Here is an 18,543-nt window from a genome sequence, read left to right as displayed (position 1 = left end):
CCAAGGACAGCATGCTCCGTCTATTGGCAAAGGATTCCCTCTGCGTGGGGCGCTTTTCCCCCAGAACCCGTGGGGCTCCTTCTGGCGCCTTCTAGTCTTTGCTCAGTCCTCCCCTTTCCCCAGAGGGCTTCCCTGAATGCTTTATTTAAAATTTGAATTTAAAACTTAAAACTCCCCCTTTCTGCTGATTTCCTCCACTTCACTGATGGACATCTGTACTTTTTCCTGGGGCTACCATAGAAAGTACCACACTCTAGGTAGCTTAAAACAACGGAAATTTATTCGCTCATGTTCTGGAGGCTGGAAACTCAAGGTCAGGGAGTGGCAAGGCCATGCTGTCCAGAAGGCTCGGGGCTCCTCTGGGCCTTTCTCTCAGCTTCTGGTGTTGCTGGCAATCCTTGGCGTCCCTTGGCTTACATCTCCGTGACTCCAATCTCTGCCTCAAATGGCAGTTTCTCCCTTTCTCTTCATATCGTCTTCTTATTAGGACACTAGTCACATTGGATTCAGAGCCCACCCTACTCCAGTGTGACCTCATCTTAACTGGTTACATCTGCAACGAGCCCATTGTCAAATGAGGTCACATTCTGAGGTATTGGGAGTTAGGATTTCAACCTATCTTTAGAGGACAAAATTCAGCTCCTAACAATATCTGACCTGCTGTTCACCTTGCCTGGTTGTTTATCATCTGTCTCCCCCCGCTAGGATGAAGCTCTAGGAGGCAGCAGTTTCTGTCTGTCTTGGTCACTGTTTTATTCCCCATCACCTGGAACCAAGCCTAATTTGCTTTACAAATTTGTTGAGTGCTTGTGTGTAAATGAAATACCAAGTCTGGAGAGACACCCGACAGAGGACACAAGAATAAAATACTCGGGAACAAAGAAAAGTAACTTCTGGAAAGCTCAGAGAAAAAGCAAATCTCTGGTTTGCTGTGGGATGAGATAGAGAAGGAGGTACAGAGGACAAGGAAGAGAACTAAATAGCAGAATTAAAATCTGCAGTGGGGGCAGTAGAGAGCAGGGTGAATGCCAAGGGAAATAAAAATCGATAATATGGAGGAGAAACCTGAGATGCTTCCCCAGAATTCAGAGGAAATGGTCAAAGAGATCAATCTAATGAGAGGAGAGAGAACAGTTACGGAGACTGGAGGAGGGAGATCCTAAGGGAAAACCAGGCCAAGAGGAACACAACCAGAAGCAAAGACAGAATAGGACCCGAGTAGCAACAAGCACACCCGGAACCCGGATCTCGCTTTCCAACACCATTCTCCATGACAAGGAACCACGGCTCCTTGGAGAAATGGCCGACTCTAGGACTGGGACCGGAGATATACAAGATGAGCCTGGAGCCTCGTGTAGTGCCAGAAAGTAAGGAAGGGCTCAAAGCACCGCCACCACGCGCTGATGGGTGTGTCAGAGCGGCAGAGCAGCCAACTGAGAGAGCTCCCAATGGCCAAAGCCGGGACGCTGGAGCAATGAAGGTAGCATTGGCTTATGACCCAAAGTACAAAATAAATATCCATGAGCCCATACTGATGTGAATGATTGACTAGATAAATGGCAGAGGATAGACAAATCTATGCCAAAGAATTCCAACTAATTTATGTAGATATTTCACGCTCAAAGAGGTGGAACAGAACTACCCACTTTGTTAAGTGACTTCCTTCCAAAGGCTACAGTATGAAAAGGGGGAAAAAATAGGAACCTTACAGTGGAAAAACCTGAGAAAACACGACCTCAGGCAGGTGACCGAGGTCAACCTCCACAGCGATGAGTCGTGTTGACGGGATGCACCCTGCGTGTGATGTGACGACAAGGGCACTTTACTTGGTGGTCTTCCTCCCCAGAGCCCCTAACCCCAGTCTAACCACGAGGAAAACACGAGGCAAGTTCTAGTTGAAGGCCCTTCCACAGAACGGCTGACCAGCACTCCTCAGAACCACCCAGGGCTCCAGAAGCAAGGAGCGTCCAGGCCAAAAGGAACCTGCAGACACACGACGGCTAAATGTGCTGTGGTATCCTAGGCGGGATCCAGGAACAGAAAAGGACATTAGAGAAGAACACTAAGGAAATCTGAACAAAGTATGAGCTTTAGCTAATAACAACGAACCAACACCGATTCATTCGTAACAAATGTGCCTACAACATAAGACCTTGATAAGACGGGAAGCTGGGGGAGGGGCATAAAGGAATGCGCTACACTATCTTTGCAATTTTTCTGCAAATCTAAACCTATTCTAAAATAAGAAGTTTATTTTAAAAGAAAAACCAGAGACAAACTTCAGTGGGCTCAAGAGAGACCTACTAAATTGGACCATATGAAATTGCCAATATTCCAGCATTTCAGAACTACAAAATCAACAGTTTCATAAGGAAATGTGCAGACTGGCTGACCTTTCCACATTCTAGCAGAATTGGTGAAAAGAGAGTCATACCCAGACACATTGTGGCAAAGGTTTTGAAATACGAACATAAAGGGGAAAATCTACAAGTATCTAGGCCAGAAAAAAACAAATTCCCCACAAAGGTGCACAAACCAGGCCACCCGACTCCTCTGCAGCCTTCGATCCCAGAGACAATGGAGCCACTGGGAGACGTGAGGTACCAGCCAGGTTCCCTTCTTGAAGTTAATCCTTGAAGTTGTATGTCAGCCAGCCAAGAGCGACGGTGAACTTCATAGCTGAGGTCATGACAGAAACGGCTGAGCAGGGACCACAAGAACCCGTGGAAAGAGAACTAAGTCTAAATAATTGTTAGAAAAGTGTGTATAGAAGCAAAAATTCATTTTGAAAGCAAATGTGCATATAGATATAGTGCAAAAATAGACACTGCAATAACAATAATTGAGATATAAAAATCCAAACTCTATTAACAGACCCAAAGTGGGTGAGTTGAAAAAAAATTGGTGCTAACCTCCTTGTCTAAAGTAGAAGAAGAACTCAGTAGAGACCATGTTGCTCATGAGTTTCATAGTTAGAAAAATACTAGCTCAAGAAGGCTTTAAATATCTTAATGGTAAATAAACCATAATGCAAACAGGACCTGAAGCTTCTGAAACAGAAGATAAAAGCCTAGAAAATCTAGTCCACGTATCTAAAACCAGAAAGCATAAAATATAATTGCAGACCAAATACAGCCATGCGCCGCATAGTGACTTACTGGTCAGGGACAGGCTGTGTGTACAGCAGTGGCTCCGTGAGATTCGCACCAGACGGCCTAGGTGTGTAGCAGGCTGTGCCATCTAGCTGTGTGTAAGTACACGCCATGACGTTCACACAACAACATCGCAGAATGACACATCTCTTAGCATGTATCCCCGTCATTAAGCGATGTGTGACTACACGTGTAGTCATTCCGACCATAAATTCATACAGGCCGGACTCCCTATTGAAAGGCAAAGATTTCAGACTATAAGCTGTTTACAGCAGACAACAGAAAGATCAAAGGTCAAAGGTTGGGCAAAGATAGACCAAGCAAACCAAACTGAAGCAAGAATCCCAGGGTTCGTGTTCCACCAAAGAGACTTCAAGATCCAGGCGTTACAGGTTGCAGGGTGAAGGAGAGGCGTTTTCTACAGATAAGGGTACGATGCACCGTGAGAACACCCTCATGGAGCAAGGCTGCTCAAATCGCATCTCACCGGAACATGGAAGGGCTGTTAAAATGCAGAGGAGAACTGACAGAAGCACGGTAGCATTGGGAGCCCTGACATCTTTCTCAGTCTTGGACAGACCACCCAGGAGAAAATAAGCAGAACAAGAGGAACTGAATAATAACTAATCAGGCTGATTTAGCAGGTATGTGTCCAAGTTCGTCTAAAGAGAGTCAGGAAATAAAGCCAGCTCTGTGTGAGGAAGACCCCAGGCCTTCAAGCTCATTCCAACAGGGGCTTTTAGCCTTAAGTGTCGCCAGGCTGGGCTGAGAGGCCACTCCAGGCAGGGGCTGCCCCGGGATGTCCATGGTGCTCGCACCGAAGCACTGGGCCCTGTGGGGAGAGCTCCAGGCTTCACATGTCCGCTCTGGCCCCTGCAGTTGCTCTGTCTGCCTTCCCCAGAGCAGCCCCCCACCCATCATTTGGGATTCAGATTCCAGGAGAATCTCCCCATTTTATAAATCAGCTGATTAGCAACGTTACTTCCCTCTTGCCCTGTCACACAGCAGCTTCGAAGAGTCCGGGCACTGGGACATGGGCACCTTTGGGGCCAGCACTCTGCCTGTCACAGGAAGACCACGAGGATAGGCCCTGAGGTGGACTGTTCCCCTTGCTCCAGGGGAGCGTCCTAGTGGGCACTGCCTGCTGCCCCGGCCTGCCTGGCACTTCGTTGATCTGAGCACCCCGAGGGTCCACAGAGCTGCAGAATATGCATGCTGCGTCTCCCCGGCCGGCCAGCGTTGCTCAGAGACACGAAAAGGAGCAGCATTATTTTTATCTGCAGACAAACATAGATATGTTATTGGAATGCTAAATATACGTGAATTTTCAAGATAAAATAATAAAGTTTAAAGAAATGCAGTGCTTCGCCCATGGGATGCTATGGACTGTTCGTCTTCAGTCCCTTCCTTAAGGGTATGTGTCTCCTGCTTCTCTACCTCAAGGGACGTTTCTGGTGAGGAAAGAGAAAAAGCCTAAGAAAGACGAATTTGGGCTAAGTAAAAGAGAATACCCATTCTGGGCATGGAATCGGTCTGTCAGAGGCGGGCCGGACTTTAGGAAACATCTCGGCTGACTCTGTGGGGTTCCCCCAGCTCTCACAGCCAGAGAGACGGGGCAGGAGCGGGCCCAGGCGGGCCTCCAGCCCCTTCCGCAGGGCCCACTGGCCCAGGTCAGGCCACCTCCCAGTCCGCTTCAGGACCAGGTCCCAACAGCTCGGCCGCCTGAGGGCTCGTACCGCCTCTGCCTTTTCTGCAACACTGAACACGGTTTCATTGGATTTTTCAGCGGCTGTGAGGTAGACAGAGAGGGTCTGTGGGGCTGGGCCCCTGAGAAACGGGAAGAGATTGAATGTGGGCCGAGACTGATGCACGGGCAGCAGGAGATGCCGTGTTACCCAGAGGTCAGTGTCAGGGTTGACCTTGACCTTCTAGCAGGACCCACACTCCTGCCACAGGGGAGGCAGGACAGGGTGCCCTTCAGCTTTCCTGCTCCTTGAAATGCACGCCGCCTATTTTAATGCCCAGGATTACATTCTCACTCCAGTCTTTTCACTGCAAAGTCTACACGACTCTTCTCTGTGAGTCGTTGCTGCAAACCGAGGCTGAGCCCCAGCAGCTCAGGCCAGTGGGGCTGGCTCTCCCAGCCTGGGAAGTGATCTAGGGGTGAGCGGACCCAGCTGGGGTCGAGGCCAGGGCCACCACTTCCTACCCTTGTGATCTGGCGTCTTAGGTTGAACTCCATGGAACAGAGCCTGAGATAGTTGTGAAAGTGATGTATTGGGAGTGTGCAGGAGGAGAGGAGGGAAGAAGGAAAAGGCAAGAGGGGAGCTGGCCAGAATGCCATGGGGCTGAGGACCAGTCCGCCTGGCCCCACAGGGGCTCTGCAGCCCACCCGCCCCACAGAGCTGGACTGCCTTCCGGCAAGGGGGCTGGAGCTCTCTACGTGTGTGAGTCAGTCACTGGCCGCTTCGGGTGCAGGACACAGCATGGCCTCCTGGGACCAGGAAGCCCCCTTAGCTGAGGGCAGTTCTCCAGAGAAGGGGCGAGCTGTTGGCAGGCACCCTCACTGCACTGGGATGGGTGCGCCAGCCCCAAGGAGGGGACCAGGGAAGACCGACCGCATCTGCTACACCTGGGAAAGTTTCTTAATTCTCTTGGCCTCAGTTTTCTTATGAAACTTTCCAGAGTGGGCACAACAGCGCCCACCCCCCAGCATGGGCTGACGTCCCGCTTAGCACGACAGCTAGAAAGAGCTCGGGGATTATTTATTTTGACTCTGCTGGGATCTCCTACAAACTGGAGTCATTCACCAGTTCTCTGAATTGGGTCATCCTTCGTAAGCGTCACTTTTTGTGTGTGTGATTTTAGCTCCTTTAAAGGAGATAAGTGGGTTCTACACACGGCAGGAGAGGGCTCAGGCAGGAGGAAGGACATCGCCGGGTTCAGGCATCACTGCCTCCTCTCCGCAGATAGTGGTGGTCCTCTGCCTCACGCATCCTGCTTCTGTTGTGTGGGGTCTGGCTTTGGGCTGCACCCCCCTGTCCCGGCTCCCACTCCATGCTCTTTCTTTCCATTTGTGCGCTCCCTGTGGGCGTGGCCTCTTGAGGGTGTGAACACAGGTCTCCACCACGACTACAACCTTCGATCCAGCCGTCTGCGAAGCGCTCATTTGTCCCACCTCTGCTTTCACTCCAGACGGCCCTGTGGAGCTGAGGCCACGGCAGGGCATGGGGTTTCCAAGACCTGCCCTCTGCCATGTGCCAGCTTCTCCCTCTGTCACATCGCAGCTCCACTGTGTCACTCTCACCCTCAGGGACATTCGTGCTCCCCCCTCCCAGTACTCCTTAAACTGCCCCCAGCCCTTCCGACCACACAGGGAGGTGGGCGCTTGGCCCCAGGGCCACTTGTCAACCCAGAGCTCCTCCTTCCACTCTCTGGACTTTCAGGAAAAGATACAAGTCACGCAACACTGAAAAGTGTGATTCTGGAACTTTTCTGAGAGCGTGCGTATGCTAGAAACTCTTAAGATTCCCTAAATCCAAAACCATCCCCCACCCCCAAATCTTCCAATAATTGCTGCTCCCGAGGGAAAATCAGGTACGTCCATGCTGTTCATGCTCTCAGGATACTCCTCAGGCCCCAGGTGCACATACCCCATTTTGACAGGCACCTCAAACTCTTCATACTGCTCTCAAGGCCCCACCGAGGAGACAGGCCCGTCGCCCCCTCCTTGTCCTCTCCCCACCCCGGATTCCAGGCTCCAGCTGCCCTGGGTGGGGCTCGTCCTCCCCCCTCCCAGGCTGTGCAGTGTCTTGGCACCTCTTCCGCACCATCTCGAGTCACAGTGGGTGTGACCAGCTCCCTGCATCCAGCACAACCTTGCTCTGGATAAGATCTTCTCTGGGGCCCTCAGAATGTTGGGGGGCACCAAAGTGAGGACGCTGATTCTAGGGTGCTGTGCCGTCTTGGGGAAAGCCTTTTCTCTCTCTGGGAAGGGGTTAACTAGATCAGTGATCCCTTGGGCCCCATCCAATCCTAACAATCTGGGAGCACAGAATCAAGCAGTTCATGCAACTTGGTTGTCATGGCAACGGAGACACTGAATGGTCCAGAAGAGGTAGAGCTGGTTATTTATCTGTCAGCAGGTGGTCAGCCATGACGATGCGGGTGTCTCCATCCATTCAAGAAGCGGGCATGGTGAACCCACCCAGTGCCTAGGCCCTAGGCTAGCAGGATATTAGCGCAATGATGGTGCCTGCTGCTGAGTAACCGGTGCGGGCCAGGCTGTGTGCTTGGCGCTTCCCACAGCATTCATTCACTTAATCATGCAGTCAACACCTATTTATCCATATATGTGTCATGTCCTGTCCTTCTGAGCTGGGGACCCAGAGAGGAATCAAGTTACCCTCAGGCCAGTGGGGAAGACAGACGAGTAAGCAGACGTGGACTATGAGAGGGGGAAGCCCAGAGTGCTCTGGGCCCACAGAGGAGCAAATGGCCACCAAGCCTGTTGGGGCAGAGAGATGGCTTCTGGGTGTTGGGGTGCCTGAGCCGAGGCAGGAAAGGGGAGAAGCAGAGCAAGCAGGGTGGGAGGGGAGGGCATTCTGGATGGATGAGCTTGCAGAAAGAAAGAAGGCACAGAGCGAGACGCTGAAGGAAGGAAGGAAAGAAGAAGGGAAGGAGGGAAGTGACGGCAGGCCTGTTGTGAAGAGCAGCAGTAGCTCATTCTCGCTGCCGTGGAGGAGTGAGCAATGTGGCTAGAGTGGGCAGGAGTCAGCTGGTAAAGAGTCTGGAATGCGCTCAGGAGCTCAGAGTTTGGTCTGTAACGCTCAGGGAGCCATGGAAAGGTTTACACGATCACATCTGAATCTTGGAGTGGTCGCTTGGTCTGCTCTGTGGAGTCTGGGGTGCATGGGGGCCAGAGTGAAGGAAGGGATGCAGCTGCCAGGTTGCTGCTGCTCACCAAGTAGGGAATGATGGTGGCCAAACCCAGGGCAGTGGGGCTGGAAAGATGGGGACGATTCAGGAGCTAGTGAGCAGACAGCACCAGCAGGTCCCGGTCATGCTTGGAGGAAGGAGAGGATGAATGTCAAGGTGACTCCCGTCTTCCCGCCTGGGTGAGCAGGAGCTCGGCGGCACCATTCTAGAGACAGACAGCACAGCAGGAGAAGGGGCTCGTTGGGAAAGGTGACGATCCAGCTTGGGACATGCTGAGCTTGAGGGGCCTGGGAGAATCCCAGTGGAGGTGTCCAGTGGGCAGCTGGAGAGGAGTCTGGGCTGGGGAGAGAGTTGTGGGAGTCCACAGCACACAGGGAGTTGTGGTGGGGTCATGAATGAGGCTACCTGGGGGCGTGACGCGGGCACAGAGCTAGGGGCAGAACTCATGGAACCCCAGCATTTAGCAATGGGCAGAAAGATGAGAGCTGATCTGGAGTCAGAGCAGAAGTGAGCAGGAGGGAGGAGGGAGCCAGGAGCCAGGAGAGAGCATCTCGGAGGCCAATGGGTCGGTTTCATTATTGCGAATCCTACAACCGCCCAGCAAGGTAGGTGGGATTATCCAAATTACAGAGATGAGGAGGTTGAGGCTGCAGGAGATTAAGACCAGAGTTGTCCTGGGATTTGAATCAAGGCTCCCTGACTGCAAGATCCAATAAGCTGTTTCTACTCTGCCGTGTTTAGTAACATAGGACTTGGCACAAAGTAGGTACTCAATAAACGTTTGATGGCTGGCTGGCTGGATGGATATGGATAGATGAATACTGTTCACAACAAGAAATGCTACGAGATCTCAGCAAACAAGCAGAAGGGCCTGGGGTGTCCTGGGAGCGTGTCCACAGAATGGAAGCGGCTTGGGACTTTTGATAGCATTGCAGACGTGGCGACAAAGGCTTGCCTCCCTTCAGCCGCTCTGTTAGTGACCTCTTACAGTCCTTTCAGAGCAAGTTTTCTTTTTCTTCTTTCCATTCTTGCTTGCAAACGAAGGATGATTTTAGAATCCAAGCCTTTTTTATTTTGCTTAAATACAGATGAGGAAAATGGCCTCCCAGTCAGCACTTTCCAATTTTGAAAGATGCTAAAAACTGATCTTTAAAGACTTGTTTCTCTTCTTTGTGCATCAAAGGGCCTGAGGCTTGTGAGGGAGGAGGGGATGGCCAGCAGGGAGGTGGCACCACCTGCGGGAGGCTGAGCCTCACTCCGAGGGCTGGAAGGGCTTGGGGTGGGGGACAGGCACGCAGGCCAGGGCCTGGCTGCTCTCCTGGGCTGCCCGGCACATCCTCCTTCAGTTTGTTCTCTATGGGGTAGGGCCCAGCCTGGATCCCCATCCCCTAGAAAGCGACCAAGAGCCCCTTACCCTGACCCAGGAGGGAGCCTCAGGCAGACGTTCAGTAAATGTTTGTTGAATGAATAAACGAGTCACGAGAGCTGTTGTACAACATACACCTATTAACCACATTGAGATAATAAGATAGTAAATAACCATTTATTGAGCTTTTGAATATAGATTTTCCTCTGAAATAAAGATGGGCAGGGGAAGGTTATAAAATCTGACTACTCACTAGCACTTCCTGGACACTTACTACGGGCCAGGAACTGAGTTAAGCACTTTAGGAGGATTATCTCATTTAGCCCTCCCAGCAACCCTGTAAGGTTGATACTACCATAATCTCCATTTTGCAGATGAGAAAATTGAGGCTAAATGGAAAAAGGAGCCACCTGAGGCCACCCGAGGCTTGTTGGTGGGGCTGAGATTTGAACACAGCTCAGGACTCAAAGAGACTCTGAAGCTTCCTCATTGGGAAGCTGGTGGGCTTCAGGAATGTAGAAAAGTCTAAATACCGGGGGGAGGGGCTTGGCTGCGACACCTCCCCTGGGGACCTTGGAAGCTCCTTTCTCTCCTCTGGCCTCAGTTTCCCTACAGGTAAGGTGAGGAAGAAGATTAGACGCTGTCTCGCGTCTGCAGGGTCTGCCCGCCCTCTTGGAGGGAAGCAGGGAGATGCCAGGGCCCTCGGAGCTGCCAGCTGCAGCCTCAGCCCCGGGCACCCTATCCCAGGGCTCGCCCAGGAGACGGGGGCCCGCGGCAGGAGCTGAGGGCGAGCTGGCCCAGAGAGGGCCAGGGAGTCCAGGTGGCCCGGGGCGGGCTGGGTTCTGCCCTACCACCCTGCGCAGGCAGAGCTCTCGTCTGGGGAGCCCAGGGTCCTCGAATGTTCTCTGCCGATGGCCTCGAGCCCTCTGGGGCGTGCCCATCCTCGCTCTCCTTCACACCCATGTCCTTCTGTCCACAGGGCAACGACGTGCGCATCATCCTCGGCCAGTTTGACCAGAACATGGCGGCAAAAGTGTTCTGTTGTGTAAGTACGACTGTGGTCGTGTCACTCATGTCTTGGGGACGTGCATGCAGTTTTTCTGGACTCCTGCTCCGCGTCTGCTCTGTGATGGGGTAGGATGGCTGGGGGCGGCGGGGCTGGAGTGGAAGTGTTATTCTCACAGTCTGTCCTCCTCCGAGGGGGCACGACCTCAGGCTCAGGACAGTGCAGACATGGGAGGCGCAGGCCCTTGGTTTACCAAGCCCACCGTCCGCCCCGCTGCGTGAGCCCTGGCGGCTGAGTCTCAGTCCCCTCGCTGAGCTGCGCTTCACAGAGGCCTGCTCCGTGCGCCAGAGGGGGACGCCAGACCCCCGGCGAGCCCCTGCCTGTGAGCAGGGCCAGAGTCTCTGGTGTAGAACAAACTTGTAGCTCTTCAGTCTCCACCTCGAGTCCTTCACCATTGTCTGAAGTGTGATAGGCGACAGAGTCCTTTTTTATATCTTTTTTTTTAATGCTTTTTTCGTGAGGAAGATTGGCCCTGAGCTAACTTCTGTTGCCAATCTTCCTCCTTTTTTTTTCCTTCTCCCAAAAAACCCCCAGTACATAGTTGTATATTCTAGCTGTAGATCCTTCTAGCTGTGCCATGTGGGACACCACCTCAGCATGGCCTGATGAGCGGTGCCATGTCCACGCCCAGGATCCGAACCTGTGAACCCCGAGCCGCCGAAGCGGAGCGCGCAAACTTAACCACTCGGCCACGGGGCCGGGCCCTTTACCTCATCTCATTTCATCTTTTCTCTAACCATGTGGAGCAGCTGTCGCTATCCCACTTTACAGACGAAGAGACAGAGGCCCCGAGGGAGTAAGGGGCTTTCCAGGCCCTGGGCGGTTTGTGGTGGAGGCTCTGTTCCCGCTCCCCTCACCCCCACCCCCTCGGGTCTTCTGCACACGGTGCTCTCACCCGGGTGCATGTAAGAGCTCTCCCGCAGGCTCGCGGTCTTTCCGTGCTCACGCCCTGGCCCCCCGTCCTGCCCCCCAGGCCAGGAAAAGGGCGAAGGGAATGAGGGTCCAGGTGGGTGAGTCGCTGCCTGCCCACGAGCTCCTCCTCTTAGACTGAGGTCACTCTGGGTGGAGTCTTTAGTGCCAGGCTCCAGGCCTCCGTTCCCTTTGACCTTTCGTCAGTGACTTGGATGAGGTTATAAGAAGCAGGCTGGCAGGTACTTGAGAAGTTGTGAGCTATGTCGGATGACAGAGCCAGGCTGCAAAGAACTTTAGCAGGCTGGGTGTCTAAGTCCAAGAAGATGGAGTCCAATGGTGCTAATGTGAGGTTCTATCAGGACACTCGAGCTGCCCGTGTCCACGGCACTGAGGAGTGCTGTGTGTTTAGCCCAAGAAAGACTTCGGGCTTGGGTTACCCTCAAGGTCCCTGTGAGTCACCAGTGTGAGCACAGGCGTCAGGAGCCGAGGTGTCCTGGGGCTGCATGTCCGTGGGAGAGACGCCGCCTGGGGCGCCCTTTCAGGAGGGCTGCAGGAACTGACCAGGAGAGAGGAGAGAGTGCTGGAAGCCACTGTCACTCGGGGACAGTTCCTCCTGAAGGCCAGGGGCCATGTGAGCACCGTCGGACCATCTCTCGATTTGCCAGGAGGAGGGCAGGCTGCGAGGCCGTGCTTCAGGAGCCAGCCGATGAGCTCAGCGCCCAGCACGCAGTCCACTGGGCTTGAGCTGCGTTTGACCTTGTTATTGGCACTTTCTGAGGCTCGGTTTTCTCATCTGTAAAGTGTGGATAGGAGTACCACCTGACTCAGGACTGTGGTGAAGGCTAGATGAGCAAAGAGGCCCCACAGCCTGATGGATGGCGGCCCGAAGGAAACGTCAGCATCCTTTCCTGTCAGTGGATGTCCCGTCTCCCGGGTCTGTGGATGGAACGGACCACGGCTGGGCTGGCGAGTTTACGGACGGATGGACTTTACCAGATGGCGTTAGCCCTCTATGTATCAGTCAAGGGTGACACGGGGTCTTTTCATATGAAACTCTTAGGAGGAACGTGAGAGAATGGAGCAAATTGATTTAATACATTTTACTTCAAAACTCATAAAACCTTGCGCGTCCAAGTGTCCAGAAGTGTCCAATTTAAAAAAGGAAACTAATGCTCCAAACTGGAGGACGTGACCTTTTTTAGGGAAGAAGCTGGGTTTTACCCCCACACATCCCCAAGGCCTGCGGTCAGCTGGCACAGGGTGGGTCATAACGCCAGGAAAAGTAACTCAATAAAATCAATCCGTGAAGATGCCACCCTGGGCGCTGGCCGTCTCCCATTTTCCAGAAACGCAGACCGACCTTGTGTTCTGATGGGAGCCAAACCCAAGCGAAGGGGCGGCTGTGGCGTCCCTGTGGGCCGCGCCGGGGTGGTTTTCCGAGTGGCGTTTCCAGCCCTGGTTTTTGCTTCAGAGCAGATGGTGGCGTGGCTGTCTGTCTTCTTGACCCGAAGCCCCAGGCTGCCTGCCTTCGGCGCGGCCCGGGCACCATCCGTTCTCCCCGCTGTCCTCTCTCCTCTTGTTGGACGGGGGGCGTTTGGAGATGGGCCTTGGCTCAGAGTCCTCGCCGGCTGGTTTGTTCATGGAGGAGTTTAGGTCAGGAAGGACTTCAGATCTTCGGGCAGGTCTGGAAGGTCCTGAGGACCGTCTGCTCAGTGTCTTCACGGGATCAAGACCCGGCGTGTGACGGCACGAGGCCGCTCAGCAGAGGGCCTTTCTGCCCGGGGAAGTCCAAGCAGACGGGACGTAATCCGCCCGCCCCTGCGTCCCCGGGCCGCAGTGCCAGCTTCGCAGGGGGCGCCGTGTTCTTCAGATTGGAACTGTCGCCCAATGGGAGAGCAGGCTCCAGCAACGTGGGCCTATTTATAGCCCTGTGGCAAAATGTTCCTTTTGGCTCAGCACAGTATGAGCAGGGCTTGTTGCTTTTGTCTTCCCCTCCCTCCTCAGTGGTCTAGTCTAAATCCTCAAGCACTCTGACCTGGGTTCTGATTTTTTGCTCCACCAGCTGTGTGACCCCAGGCAGGTCACTTTACATCTCTGGTCCCAGCTGCCTCACCTCTAAAGAGAAAGCAGTGATGCCTGCCTCATCGGCCCCATGGGGTTGTCAAGAGGTTTCAATGAGGCCTCCAAAGGGAGACCAGCTTCCCAGCTGCTAACCGCTTTACTGATTGAAGGGTCGATTACTATTACTGCTGTGAACAGTACTATAAATGGGAAGTGTCCTTCTTGCCTGGGGAGAGGAGGAGGCAACAGAAAACTTAATACAAAAAGGAACTTGGATTTTTTTAAAAATTCATATCATGCTTACCCATCTGCAGCTAATAAAAAGCAAAGCCCTTCCTGGGACTGAAGAACACGAGCTCGGGACCGCCCACTGCCACTCCGCGGCCCGTTGGTGGCCGCCCTGAGGCCACATTCCTACCAGAGGCAGAGGAAATGAAAGCCAAGGGACCGAGGAAACTGGAAATGCGTTCCTTCAGTCACTCCACAACCTTGCACTGGGTGCCGTCTGTGCCCCAGGCCCTGGGCTGAGCGCTGGGGTCCGGGGACGAGCAGACATGGTCCCCCCCCCCCCACCCCCGACCCCGAGCTCCCCATCTCGCGGAGACGGGCGCGCCCAGCCCTCCGACGGCGGCGTGCTGCAACCTCCCGGGGGATGGGGGCGGCCCTGGCGGGGGCCCGGGCACCTGGCCGCAGTCAGCAGGCCGGGCACCCTGCGCTCCAGCCCAGAGCAGCTCGAGGCGGCGGATCAGAGCGCAGAGAGCGAGGGACGGGGAAGAGGGCAGGCGAGGCCGGGCGCAGAGAGGGGACGAGGGCGCGCACGGGGCGGGAACGGGGCCGCGCACCCCTGGGCCTCCGCAGGCCTCGTCTCCGCCGGCGGGCGCGGTCGGGGGCGCGCAGACCCGGCCGGGCAGCCCGAGCGAGCGGGGACAGCAGCACCAGCGGGCCGGCCACCCCCGCCCCTCTCCCCGCGGCCTCCGGGCGTCCAGCGGCTCGGTTCCAGGGGCGGGGCGCGAGTCGTGCCCGGCGCGTCCTCGGGCGGCCCAGGCGCGCATCGCCGGCCCATCTCAGGCGCCCGTTTTAGAATGTGGACGGTTGTCACAGCGCGCAGAGAGCGTCTGCCCCACGCTGCTCTCCGGAACGTGACGTTCCTACAGTGTTGATGGAACAGGACATGCCTACAAAGGGGGTTTTCTGGGTGCATCTAAGCTGTCAAAAAGCGTGCTCTTCCTGATATAAAATCAGCACGCTAAGAATTAGAGCCAAAGATAGGTGCATTCGAACAGTCTGCTGACTTGTTTTATGCGAGGCAGGCAGTGTGGCTTTACATAAGAGTTGGCAGACCTCACTTCTGGGCTGACTTTTCTCCTTGGCTGTGTGACCTTGGAAAAATGACTTTCCCTCTCTGATTTTCATTTTCCTCATCTCTAAAATGAGAATAATAAACTCTGCCCTGACCACCTCAGAGGGCAAACGTGAATGACAATCAAATAAGATGCATGTAAAGCATATAAATGTAAGGGACTTTTTTTAGCATCTGGATTTGTGCACCCCATGCTTTGGGTAAAGATTCAGAGAGACTGCCCAGTTTGCCAAGTGGCCTCTTATATAAATTCCATACTTGCATTCAATTTTCTTGGCCCCTTGCAAAATTGCCCCCCCGCCAGGTTGTGTTTTAAGATTATGATCTCAGCTTTCAGTAAAAATCTATACAGAAATAGCCTTATGAAATCTGTTCGTTGTAGCGAGGCTGTGGGTACCGTGCCGGCTGATTGGACAGTGTCCACCATATGAGGCATTTTTTAAAGGATTAAAGCCTAAAAATCATTTTATTTCCCTGAAGAGCTGCTATGTTTTCTCCTTATTGAAAATGAGAGCTATGCAAATAATCTTGTTACCCTTTTCTCTTGGGCTGCCAGCAAGTTCAGGGTGAAATATACAGCTTATTATGTTGTGTTGAGACCTTTGGTAGACTTGCGTGTTTTCTTTACCTCCAATAAAGATATAATAATTTATATTTTCCCAGGCTCTTATGTTTTAATTTTTATTCAGGGTTTATTTTATTACACATGTTTCCCATAAACTGCCTTGGATCCCTTGAGAGATAATGAGGAGACCAAGCAAATAAAAGAAAAATTAATAAATCCCCTGGTGAGAGGAGGCCTGAGGCCCCCACCTCTCTCAAGGGCAGAAGCCTCGAGCAGATGTTTGTCTCTTGGCGCCTTCACGGTCCCCCCGTCTGTTGCAGGCATACGAGGAGAATATGTTCGGAAGCAAGTACCAGTGGATCATCCCGGGCTGGTATGAGCCCGCCTGGTGGGAGCAGGTGCACACTGAAGCCAACTCGTCCCGTTGTTTCCGGAAGAATCTGCTTGCTGCCATGGAGGGCTACATTGGCGTGGACTTTGAACCCCTGAGCTCCAAGCAGATCAAGACCATCTCGGGAAAGGTCAGTGCCTTGGTCTGCCCCTCTCTGCCCCCAGGCCCATCTCCTTTGATCATCTCATCTGATGATGTTGGCACAAAGTGCCTAAATCTTGTTCTGGCCTTTGCTGTGTGACTTTGAGCAAGTCACTTGACCTCTCTGAGCCTCACTTATCTGTTAAATGGAGATAGCCAGCCCTCCACTGCATGCTCCTATAGGGAACTGTGGGACACAAATGAGGTAAGGGTGCTTTGTAAGCACATAACACAATGGACTTGCAAGGGACAGAGTCATAACTTCATAGCACCAAACTACAGGCGGTCCCTTCAGACTCTGCCAGGGTTTCAACCCATGCCCCTCTGACCATGAATGTCGCTTCTCAGTCTCACCGATGCTCCTGTCAGCCTGGAGGGAGGAAAGACGCCTCAAGGAGACTTTGGGGAACGCGTGCTGTAGACCAGCCAGACTGACTTGAACCCCGGTTTTGCCGCTCACCAGCGGGGTGACCTTGAGCTTGAGGCCTGCCAGCTGCTTGTATAGTAGGGGTAAAAGTGTCCTCCTCTGGGGTTAGGAGGAGGACTGACGGCCGACGGGGCCACGTGGCTAGCATGGCGCCCAGCACCGCGGTGCTGTCATACAGAGCGGGACCTCGGCTGAAGTCCTTGGGCCTCCACGTGTCCCCCTGGGGGTTCGTTACTAAGCCTGCCCTGCCGTCCCTCGGGGCTGTGAGGGAGCCGGGTAAGAGGACACAGGTGGAAGAGTCGCAGGAGCACCCACTGTCTGCCCGCATCACCGGGAGTCAGTGACACGCGCCTGGGGGAGACGGCGGTGCCTGGCGCTCGGCTCTGCCCGCCCAAGCTGGGGACAGCGGGCTGCGGGGTTCCTGTCCTCCCTGAGCTCAGGTGGTTAAGTTCTCCCCCAACCCCAGTTTCACTTAAAGAATAAACCTCATAGTAATTTTTATCCCTTATTTCATCTCAATCAGAGCCAACTCTACGAGAATGACTTATTGATTTGTCAGAAAAATGGGAAATCATTAGGACAGTTTTGTAAACGACTCTGTAGATCCTGCTGGCACCTGAGCGATCCTGGAAAACACACTGGCTAGAAATTGTTGAAAGAAATATTTTCATGCAAAAATCAATGAGTCTATAAAAAGTTTTTCGAGATGCTGAGTAATGAGCAGAAACAACTCATTTTATCTCAGTGAGTGTTATTTTGTAAAGTGTCAAAGTTTGCAGTTTATTAGAAGATACCTGGTCCAGGGACAGCCCATACTTTATCTAAGTTTAGTATCAAATTTGAGGAAAATACAAAAACTAAGAAAAAAACAGCATGCAAGCAGACAGTATAATAATTACACTGAGAGACTCAAGGAAGACCAAAGATATAAATGATTGCACACGCGGTCTGTGAAGCTGAGTGGGGGCGAGACGAGGCTGTGAGACGCGGTGAGAAGGGCCTCGAATGGCATTCCAAGGAGTGGATGTTCCCCAGGGCCGCCGATCCACGCACGGAGGGCAGGGCACGCGTTTTGGGAAGGTGGTTTTCTGCAGTGTTTTTTTGGAGAGAATGTTCTGACTTTATGACATCTCTCGGGTCTGTCCTTGTTAATTATTTGTTGGGGGCTGGTGAGGAGGTTGAGTTCACCCACAGATCTCTGTTCCTGTGATGGGACAGCGCTGTTCACGTCGCCCTGCCGTGAGGGCAACCCTCTCCTGGGCCTCCTGGGGTGGGGCAGTGCCATTGGCACAGAGCCAGGCCCTGGGCGGCTTCTGAAATCCCGGGAGACCCAGCCCCTCCCCCAGAGTCTGAGGCGGGAGGCGGCATCTCTTATGTGCTCCCCAGGTTACGAGATGGTGGAAGTTCCGCGGGGATGGCTGCAGCCTCTCTGCCTCCGGGCATCAGAGCACCTCAGGCTGTCCTAGAGATCGTCCAGACCAGCCTCCCACCGGATTCTCAGGTCCTCCCAGTGGCAGAAGGCTCCTACCCCTCCCTTAATTCCCAGGGCCCTCTGGGCCCACATAGGTCCTGTTGGCAGTGACCACAACCCCAGAGGCATCCCTTGTCCAAGCTAAACAGCCCGTCCCTCCAGGTTTAACTCACGGTCCAGGGCCGGGGCTAAGGGCAGAAGTTAAGGGAGTACCTGAAACCTCACTAATCAAGATAAAAAGTTTCTTAATGCAATATCCTCTTAACTAAAAATTAATGCCAAAAAAAATCCATGATGAGCAAAATATCAAAATTTTAAATCAAGAGAAAGGCTTCCTCTTCAATTTTGCCCCTGATGCGAGCGCCTTTCTCGCCTCCCCCAGTCCCATCCCCGCACAGGTTGCATTTGCCAAACCCCGTCCCGTGCCAGCCCGGCCTCCACACTCGCTCCTGTTGAATGCTCGCTCCCCAGGGTGTGGGGCCTGGAGTTCCTAAAGCTCAGATTTGTGCTCTGACCACAGGCCGAGTTCCCCAACCTGCCTTCAAAAGTCTATGGCAAAGGAACTTCTAGAGAGTGGACAGTTGTTTCTTGAATTTGAATTTGTGTTATACACAGCTGCTGGGGCCCGTGCTCAGCACGCCACAGGCTGCCGGTCGATGCCTGTATTTGGGCGTCTGCGGGTGTCCACGAAGA

General features: G+C 53.4%; 1 protein-coding gene across 3 annotated transcripts in view; it reads left to right on the top strand.

Annotated features, from left to right (window-relative positions):
• The window catches only part of GABBR2 (gamma-aminobutyric acid type B receptor subunit 2), a 331,181-nt gene that overhangs the window by 170,834 nt on the left and 141,804 nt on the right, over window positions 1–18,543 (top strand). For all 3 annotated transcript variants that reach the window (XM_070595867.1, XM_070595866.1, XM_070595868.1), the window contains 2 exons: window positions 10,436–10,501; window positions 15,741–15,941. In XM_070595867.1, the coding sequence (XP_070451968.1) occupies window positions 10,436–10,501; window positions 15,741–15,941 (267 nt within the window). The remainder of the gene's footprint in view (window positions 1–10,435; window positions 10,502–15,740; window positions 15,942–18,543) is intronic.

This window comes from Equus przewalskii, chromosome 26 (genome assembly GCF_037783145.1).
Source record: "Equus przewalskii isolate Varuska chromosome 26, EquPr2, whole genome shotgun sequence".
NCBI lineage: Eukaryota > Metazoa > Chordata > Mammalia > Perissodactyla > Equidae > Equus > Equus przewalskii.
The sequence above is the reverse complement of the archived record's forward strand: the minus strand, read 5'-3'. Positions and strand labels throughout refer to the sequence as shown.